At 30.4% G+C, this 10633-nt stretch overlaps 1 protein-coding gene across 1 annotated transcript; it reads right to left on the bottom strand.

Annotated features, from left to right (window-relative positions):
- Positions 1 to 694: 694 nt before the first annotated feature.
- On the bottom strand, positions 695 to 1380 carry LOC136083381 (uncharacterized). Its single transcript, XM_065802776.1, has 2 exons — positions 1212 to 1380; positions 695 to 1116 (listed from the first exon to the last, which is right to left on the bottom strand). The coding sequence occupies exons 1-2, from the start codon at positions 1378 to 1380 to the stop codon at positions 695 to 697; spliced, it is 591 nt and encodes a 196-aa protein (XP_065658848.1).
- Positions 1381 to 10633: the final 9253 nt, after the last annotated feature.

Genomic DNA, 10633 nt, shown 5'->3' with positions numbered 1-10633 from the left:
AATATAAATTTTACATCTGATCAACAACGAATTATTTCAGAACAGTAAATTTAATGATAGCGGTGGTAACTACTAAAAAGAACAACATAAAAATAATGCCTAACTTTTGACTTTTTCTAAAAGTATATACTTTAGTTCAAAACTCCACAAAATAACACATTCTTATAGCACATAAGTACCTATTTTGCTACAAAAAATTAGGTGCCTGCTACATAATATTTTTTAATGAAATTTGGCATGCACTTAGAAAATAAGTTTTTGCACTGCGCCCAATAGATTTAAATAGAATTCAATAGAAAAGAGTTAGAAATTTTTAGTCAATCGACGGTTGTAGATTGGAATCAGTTTTGATGAGACATAGCTGTTAACTATTTCTTGAACAACCCAGTCAATCGACGGTCGCAAACATCGTTTGCGCAAGAGCATTATAATGCGTTATGACAATAAAAACCAGGTTTTAAAGTCAATAGTTATAAGTCATTAATTTTCCTAATTCTATTATTAACTAGGACGATTTTGCAATTAAAATAACGTGCGTACGAAATATTCAATGTTTTAATTATACCAAATTTAGTTTGTTTTAATAAATAAACTTAACATAAGTTCTTATAAACTTCTAAAATAATTTTTTGCATTGATATATGATTTTCTCGTTTTTTATTAAATAAATTATTAAACCGTGTTGTTTAAATCTTTACGCCCACATCAACTCTGACAAGTAATCATGAATCATTTCTTGATTAGAAGAACCGAACATTGCTTTGAACTTTGATTTACTTCTTTGCCACATTGCCTCAACTCTATTTGTTGTAACTCCAGTAATAGGGTCTACAAAAAGATACGTATGGTTGACTGTTCCATGTTGATAGCCGTGTGCTGCCAAATTTCCATACGCAGCCCACATATCGCTCCATATCACAGTACCAGGCCTTATCCATTGCATAATGATTGGTATAAGAGTAGCAACGTCTCGACGCTCAACAGGTATAGGAAGCGCTTTTTTTGTGGTGACATCATAACCGCTAAAAATCCATTGTTCTTCAACAATTTTTCCGCGATTTTTTTTTCTTCTTGTAAATAAGGACTCGTCAATTTCAACAACTCTGCCGGAACCACCTAATTGAACTGGGTTGTTCAAGTAATAGTTAACAGCTATGTCTCATCAAAACTGGTTCCAATCTACGACCGTCGATTGACTAAAAATTTCTAACTCTTTTCTAATATCTTCCGACGACATTCCTCTACTTTAGCACAACGTGTCCACAAATAGGTAATTCCAATTATTTGCCACAGTTCTAAATGAGATCGTTTAAAGAAGCTACCAACCCGTATACTAATAGTTTTTCTACAATGTTTAAACGGACACCTCCAAGTAACCATGAGCGAGATCTCGTCTCGTTCTCGTTTCTCGTGAGAAATGGGACTTCTCGTGAGAAACGAGAAATAGAAAATTCTCGCGAGAAGTAGAATGAGACTTAAATATCATATTATTTTCCAAATTAAAAAATATTATAATTTACAAAATGCTTAATAATTTGTTTTTTTAATTAATTAATATTTTGGCGATTTTAATAAATCTAATTAAAAATTTAATTTGTTAACAAAAACAAATTAAATTTTTAATTAGATTTTTAATTAGATTTTTTAATTAGATTTTTTTTTTAAATCTTATTAAAAAATTTTAATGAGATTTTAAATATTTTTATAGATTTTAAATACAAAAACTTTTTGTATAAAATGGTGCACTTTCGACTTAATTTCATTAGTTTACCAGTGGAATTCAACTTGACACACATTGTTCATATTGAAAAGAAATATTCTTGCCTCATTTCAACGATCAAAAATGTCACCAAGAAAAAACAAAATCTGGAGATATTTTCAAAAAACAAGTGACGGTGCTGAATGCAAGGCGTGCAAAAAGTCTTTGAAAACAAAAGATGGAAACACAACCTTAAAAACAAGATTACGTTGAGTATTCTGAAAAAACTGACGACTCTCTTCTTCCTTCTCCTAAAAAGAAACAACAAACCATGGTCGAAATGCTTGAAACAAAGTCCAAATATGACAAAGAAAATTCCATTCAAAAACAGTTTGACTCTGCAATGCTGGATTACTTTTGCACTGATCTGGCATCCTTTTAAGCAGTCGAAGAAAGAGGTTTCAAGAAATTGTTTGACATTGCAAACCCTAAACTGAGCCTTCATCACAGAACAACATATTCAAGAAAGCCTTCAATTTGGTCAAGAGAAGTTCAAGCTGGAATGAAGAGCATAATAACGGAGATTACGCCAAATCTAAAAAGTGCTGCGTTTACTTCTGACCTTTGGACTTCTAGAGCTCAGGACAGTTACATCTCTTGGACTTTTCATGCTGTTGACGAAAATTGGAGACTACATCACTGGACACCCCATGTCCAACAGTTTCCAGGCAGACACACAGGTATCTTAATTAAAGGAAAGCTGGATTCTTTCTTAGAAGAACTAAATTTGCCTCCTGATTTGCCAATGTACTGCGTGAACGACCAGGCAAGAAACATGAAACTTGCAGTCAAATTGTCAAAGCGCCTTGACCAATACTTGTGCAACAATCATACTTTGCCATGTGCAGTTCGAGACTCATTTGGAATGACTGCTGGAATGGATGATGCGTTGCAAACATGCAAAAATTTGGCTTCTTTAACTCACCAGTCAACAGTTGCAGCTGAGTTGCTTGAATCAGAATCAGACGCTCAAGGAATCAATTTTAGACAGTTACGCCAATCTTTTGACGCAAGATGGAATAGTGAACTGGATTGCATGGCTTCTGTCCTACATCTAAAGAGTGCAATTATTAGCTTATGTGCAAATGAAGATATTTTTTCTTCAAAGACCATCAGTGCATCACAGTGGAAATCAATCGAGGGAGCAGTAGAAATTTTGGCACCACTTAAAGAAGCTACAGAAACGTGGTCGGCTGAGTCTACTCCAACAATTAACACTGTCGCCGATTCTCTTTATTTAATCCATGACAAAATTGATCAATTTATTGAGACGGATGGAAAAAATGGCTACGGTGTCTTGTATGCAAAAAACTTGAAATGCTGCATTGAGAAATGATTTCCTCTTTGTCACACTGGAAACTTATTGAGTGCTGCAGCAGACTACTTAAATCCTGCTTTAAAGGGACTTCACTTGAAGCTCTTCAAAAAATTTCCAACAACAAAAGAATGGTTAGCCTCACAGGTTAAGGATGATGTTGAGTGCCAACCTGTTGCCAGAGTCTTTTCAGCAGATTTGTCCCCTATTCAAAACTGAAGCGCAAGTTATACGTCAGACTTGAAACACAAGAGCCAATATCTGAGCTGAATCCTATTTTGAGCAAAATGTGCCAGTATGAATATCTCCCTGATACCAAAAAAGACTTTCCAATTCTTGATTGGTGGAAATTGCATTCAAATACATTGCCAGAACTCTCTTCATTAGCTAGACAAATTTTAGCTATTTCAGCAAGTTCAACTAAATCAGAGAGAGTTTTTAGCTCAGGTGGAAATGTCGTCCGATCATCCAGACACAACTTACACCCAGAAAAAGTAGAACAAATCATCTTAATCAGAGAAAACATTGTCTTGTTGGAAAAGTTTGGCAAAAAAATTCTGAATAATTATTTGAAAAAGTTGTTTACATTTGACAAATGTCATTTGTGTCTATTTGTCAAAACCATGTTTACATTTTTTTTTTACTTGAATTTTAATAAATTTGTTTTCAAAAATTGTTGAATTTCTCGTCTCGTCTCGTTCTCGGTCTCACGAGAAGTACTAACTTCTCGTCTCGGTCTCGTCTCGGTTTAAAAAAACCTAGTCTCGCTCATGGTTACCTCCAAGTTTTTTTGTCAACAGATCGATTGAATTGTTCTTCATTACATTGCAAGTTGCAACGAGGACAAGTAACTATTTGAGAAAGCAGACCAAACTCTCTACACCATCTAAAGCACTCTTCTTTGTTCGTTTTAAGTCGAACTCCAATATTTACTAAAGAAATACTATCGAACTCAGCGTGTGTCGGATTCGCCATCTAAAAATTTAGATAATAGAAACTAATTAAGAAAATTGTTAAACTACATACATTTAAATTATATTTCTTACTTTAAAATTGCTCTTTATGACAAATTCAAAATTAAAAACATTTAGGCTGATAGGAACCAGTCTTTTTCATAGTTAAGTTTAAAGGCTATAAAAATTTTAAAAACGAAATCTTAAAACAGTAAATCTTGCGAAAAAAGATAGCGAATATTAGCGTTTTTGTGTGTATTTTTTCAAAACTTCGAGATTGAGTTAGAGCCCTTTACTTTGATGACTTTTTTCGTTTTAAACGACGATCTTTTAGAATCTGCAATTAAAATCTGTAAATTCGGAGGAGGTGCAAAAGTGTATTAGCGCCCAAAATTCTCTAATAAAATAGTTGCGCTTTAAGAGCTTTTAAAAATGTTTGTTTTAAAAAAACCGTTATTTATTGGAACGAGGAAAAGTTTTACACGGCATTAATTTTTGGCCAAAAATCTTTCAGCGCAAATCGTTCGCGCGACTATTAAAACCAAATGTCGTGTAGACTAGAAAATTTTTACGTTTAGTTCAGTCTACACTATAATATGCAGTTAAGTAACCAAGAATCATGTTTTAATTGGTCAAAAGTTGAATGTTTTAATGTAATAATATGTTGAAATATAAGTTATATTTTTTGTTCATGGAAGAATATATTTATTTTTACACATTCGTCATATTATTTTAATCATAATAAATAATTCTACAAAAAGATGATCGATAAACCACTATGTTACCTCTTTTATACACACAGTTTAACATTTGATATTGATACTTGCATTAATATCTTTCTTTTTAGCTAGAGATTTTGAAAGTTAATAAATATATCTTGAGATATCTTATTTTTTCTTGTAAAAATTGACATTTTTGATTTTCAAAAAGTTTCAAAACCTAAAATAATGAATTAACTTTAAAATCTCTAACTAAATATGGACATAACACACTAAGGAGCATTTGAGGAATTTTTTTATATATGAAGTAAAAGATAAGTATGAGTTTATCTCTGATGTTTCTATGTGACTTTTTGACTAATTTTCAGAAAATTGGCAGCCATTTTTAAAAAATATTTTTTTATTATTTGAATTAAAAAAATATATATTTTTAAGGCTACACATCAGTGTTGTCCATGATCAATCAAGAAATGCAGATCATTTTATGAAGTAAGTTTATGTTTATTCTACATTATTGTGTTATTAGGATATTTAAACACACTAAATATTAATTTTTATTTTATTTGGGTGAGGTAAGCAGGCTTTGTGAGAAAAAAAAATGAATGTTTTTGAAGTTCCAAGTTTGACCTTTTTATTATTAGATCTTCATAATTGTTTATTATTTTTACTTATATTTTAATTATATATTATTTATTCTTTTTACTTTTATATTTTTGTTTTGTTTTCTGTTTTATTTCGTATTCATGAATTTCAAAATTATGTTCTTTAAATTTTAAAATTGTCTGGATTTTCTGCATTTTTTTTTGTATATTTGTATAGTAACTTAATTAAATATTTTTATGAAGGATAAATTTTTTACTTGGTTACATATTATTAAGTTATTATTAAATTGATAAACATTTTAATTATTGAAGTTTATTATTGTTTACAACGGTTTTATTATTGAAAGACCTCCAAGAATGTAAAGATTGGTACTACTGTGAACAAAAAGTATAAACAGCTGCAAAAAAATTAAAAGGAATTTTAGTTAGTATATTCAAACAACTATTTAAATATATTACATTATATAAGTAATAAAGTGAAGTGTTCACAAATTTTCTATTTTTACAGACCTAAATGTTTTATATTAATAATCTTTCATACAAATGTTGATGTATATCTTAAAAAACTGTGTTTCTCATTTATATTCATTAATATCCATTTATATGTTGCATGTTCAAAAACAAAAACAATTTGTAGTTTGTTTTTCAAAGTTGGTAAACATCTGATACAAGGTATCAGATTATTAAAAACCTCGATGTTTGTGTTAAGGTTATCTAAGTAAAACCATGATCCAAGCAGGGATGCGGTGTCCCAAAAAGACCTCAAATTTGTACGTCACAAAAAGTTTACTTCAAGTATTGTGAATTTCAAAATAGGTATCACGAGATGTAATAACTTGCAAAGCTGCTCAGTTTTATGGCTTTTTATAAAAAAATTTGTTCTGGCAAATATCAAAAGGTATCTCAATTTCAGAAATTATATTTGTTGAAATTAATTAATATATTTTTTTAGACTTAGATTTCTATCATTTTAAGATGTTTTTATATAACCTTCATAAAAAAGATAATTAAAACATGAAAATAATTTATTTCTATTAGTTTTTATAAATATTACCTGTTATAAAAATATCAATAAAATGACACCTTTTTAAATGTTATGCTTTTTTTTTTTTTTAATAAATTAAGGTGTAGATGTGTATAGTAGTTCTCTTGATTTAAGATTAAGTTATTATATTGGTTTAAGATTAAGTTAAGGTTAGCTATTTAATCCACAACATATCTAAAGCTAGGCTGTTCAACAAGCTATGCAAGTTACAGTGTGTTTAGATTAATTAAATAGAATTTACAAATTGAATAGAAAATAGAACATGTATGATAAATTGATAGGACAGCAGTAATTTTTTATTTTTGTTATTTAGATATTGGCAGGCTATATTTGACGATTTACTTTCCTGCAACGAAATCATAAGAACCTTCAACTTCAGCATTTTCAAAGAAGAATTTTCCCTTTATTTTATTTACTAATTAGATTACTTATATTTTATAATTTCTTTAAATTAATTTTTGAGATCAACTTGATGTTATGTTATCAATGTGAAAGTATAATCTTAAGATATGATTTAAAAAATGGTAGGATAAGATACATAAACAGTATTTGTGTTAATAAGTGCATTACTGTGTTTACAAGAAAAGAGATAATAGTATAACGAACAGGAGGTAATCCACTGGTATTAAGGGTGGTAATCCTCCTACTACAGAGTATTTGACTGAAAACAACTGGGAGCATTAGTATGGTGGTAGTTGATAATAATGCACCCGTTTTCAGTGAAATTTTATGTTTTCTGAAAAATAAAATGGATGTTTTAACAATGGATGACAATGTGAAAATAACATGTGACTTCTATTGTGAAGAGGAAATTATTGAAGCAAGAAATCTTATTTCAAAATTTATTGTCTTGTCACAGCAGGCGATGTCCATGGAACTGTCCTACAACATGATGACTTCTCCCCATTAAGGAATGAGTCTTTGCAGCTTCTAAGCTTTGAGATTGTCAAAAAGCAGCCTCTAAATTTTGAGATTGTCAAAAAATATTTACCAAAGCAGCAGAATCAACAAAAACCAACAAAAAAGCCTGCACAATCAATGAGGAGCATCAGAGACAAATATGCGGCTGAGATCTACAGCAAGTACTACCAAACAAACTGTTGATATTTTTGTATCACGTCTTGAATCCACTACTACAGAAAACAACGTGATAGAATGTATATACGATATTTTACAAATTAAAGATAGCGAATCGGTTAAGTGTCAAAAGCTGAAAACAAAGCATGAAGGATATTTATCTTTCTATATCTCTGTTTGTGTTGACTCTTCCAACATGAAAAGTACAATTGATCGACTTATGTCAAAAGAAGCATGGCCAAAGGGTTTATTAGTGCAAAGATATTTTCAACCTAGAAATGGCTACCAATCATAAACTGTCAACTTGTTCATTCAATTGTCGATCTTTAAAGAACAGTTTATATGCAATCAAAAATTTAGGTTTTTCAAATAACTTTGTGTTATTACAAGAACATTGGCTATTGTCATGTGATCTTGATATGCTGAATAGTGTGCATCCAGATTTCTACGGAGTTGGGTTGTCTGCAGTTACCATATCATCAAATGTACTGATTGGAAGGCCTTATGGAAGTACTGCAATATTGTACCAAAAAATTCTTGCAAGTCGTGTTAAAATTTTTGATTCGCTCGAATCAAGGATTAATTGCTTGTGTATTGATACCAATATTGGGCCTGTGCTGCTTATCAATGTGGGCAATGTCTACATATATATATAAGAAGAATATATATATCTATATATATATATATATATAGATATATATATATATATATATATATATATATATATATATTCTTTTCTTTCATTAATCTTTAAGCAATCTTTTCTTTCATTATTCTTAGTTTTTTTTCTTTTTCGGAAAAATAAAATCACATTTTTACATTAGTAGTGCAAAAATGATATTAGGAAACTGGATTAAAATAAATTTATTACAATTTGAATTGTAAATTATAGTTTTTTAAAAAAAAGAAAAAAAACCCTCAGTTGATGTAGCAGCACTCATTATCATCATGGTCATAAGAATTGTCAGAGTCCTTCACATGCCCACTAACTACAATGATGAGGAGAGCCTTAATACCTATATTGATGTATGCTCTAAGTTGAATACTATTATAGTAGAGACAGAGGAATTTAAATTATTATAGCAGGTGATTTCAATTGCCACGAAGGGTCAAGATCCTATGATGAATTCTCAAACCTTGCTGCCGAAAATAATTTGGTTAAATCTGATATAGACAGGTTAAATAATGTTTTTACATATATTAGTGATGATGGTAAGAATATCTCTTGGCTAGATCATATTTTATGTAACCAAACTGTTGATAATTTAATAGCGAGTATTTCAATATTACCAGACTTTATTGCATCCGACCATAGACCTGTAGTATTTTTAATCAACTGCTTAGTAAATGTAAACCTGCTACAATTGATTGTGATTCTACGCTGGAATTATCACCTAGAATGCCAAATTGGCAAGCTTGTGACTATTTCATTTTAGCTCAATATGAACAAAGGGTAGACTATTTACTTCAAAGAGTAAATCTACCAATCAGCATTTTAAATAGTTCTATATCACGTGACTCTTTTGCTTCTGAAATTGATCTTTTTTACAATAACATTATAGAATGTATACAATCAGCTGTAGCTGACATAATACCTCATAGTGGTTTCAAAGTAAATTCGGAATTTAATGTTCACGAATTTAACTTTCCCACAGGATTGCCAGACATGCATTCACACAATGGGTTATGGGTGGAAAACCTAAACAGGGAGTTATCTTTGAAGAAAAGAAAAAAACGCGGGCATTATTTAAACTTGCTCTTCGGTATTGTATAAATCATACAGAGCAAATTAAAGTAGACAAATGTGTAGATAATATTAATAATGGTGATCCTAAAAAGTTCTGGAACAGTGTGTACAAAATTAGTGATAAAAAGGCAAACAATTATGTTGCTAGTATTAGTGGAGTTACTGGAGACAAGGGCATTGCCACAATGTGGAAGATGCATTTCCAAACATTGTATAATTCTAATAATAATGATCACTTGCATTTTGGTATAAAAATCAAACTATGAGTGTTAGATGGCAGAATGCAAACACTGATAGTTTTAATGTAAGCAATGGTATAAGGCAAGGTGGCATTCTTTCACCATTCTTGTTCAGATTCTACATACGAAAACTGATTTTTAATATTACAAATTTGCATATTGGGTGTAACTAAGGTGGCACTTTTTTGAATCTTTTGGCATATGCTGATGATATTGTACTAATTGCACCGTCTTGGTTTGCATTAATAAAAGTAAAAATTGCTAACTGCATTAAATGTTGAAGCCACCCCAATTAATATGTCATTTAATACTAAGAAAACAGTGTGCATGGTATTTAACCCAAAACAAAAATGTAAAGTTTTATCAAACAAATTTCCTCTATTTACCTTAGCCGGTTGTGAACTAGTTTTTGTTCAAAAATTTAATTACCTAGGTCACATAATTGAAAATAATTTATCTGATGATGCTGACATCAATAGAGAGATTAAATGTCTGTATACACGTACAAACATTCTCAACAGACGATATAAGAAATGCTCAATAAGTGTAAAAACACAGTTATTTAAGGCGTACTGCCTCTGTTTGTACGATGCTGCGCTGTGGCTTAACTATAGTGTAAATACTTTTTCAAATCTACAATCTTGTTACAAGAAATGTGCTAAAATATTTTTGGCTGTGGCAAGTACTCAAGTGCTAAAAATATGTTTATGGAGCTGGGTCTGTCTACTCTCGATACTTTGCTGCTTAACTGCAGTTTTAAAAATCAGCTTGTCGCCTGCGCCAGTAATAATTTAACTGCGTATGGATTAAACAGAATTGTTAATTGACCTTTATTTGCTTTGTTTTACTATGGACCTTGTATTGTATTTGTTGTCTGAAATAAATGAATTATTATTATTATTATTATTATTATTATTATTATTATTATTATTATTGTTATTATTATTATTATAAACATACGCTTTGATTGCTTATAAATAAAATTCAAGTTTAGCGCAATCCGTCTGATCAATAGAAACCACTTGCAAAAACTTTTGATATTGATTGGTCTATTAAAATTTCACTGTTATTTTCACATGGTTTCCACTTACTATGACTGTAAGTGTGAAAACACGCGCAAACTGGCAATCGGGAGATTTTTGAACAAAAATTAACGCCGAGTTAAGGTGATGAACAA

This window comes from Hydra vulgaris, chromosome 08, assembly GCF_038396675.1.
Source record: "Hydra vulgaris chromosome 08, alternate assembly HydraT2T_AEP".
Classification (NCBI taxonomy): Eukaryota; Metazoa; Cnidaria; class Hydrozoa; order Anthoathecata; family Hydridae; genus Hydra; species Hydra vulgaris.
This window is presented reverse-complemented; position numbering and strand designations above follow the sequence as displayed.

Coding starts and splice junctions, on each gene's coding strand:
- LOC136083381 (XM_065802776.1), bottom strand. CDS start 1,380: ATGGTTACTTGGAGGTGTCCGTTTAAACATTGTAGAAAAACTATTAGT. Junction 1,117..1,211: donor TCGGAAGATATTAGAAAAGA/GTTAGAAATTTT, acceptor CAGTTCAATTAG/GTGGTTCCGGCAGAGTTGTT.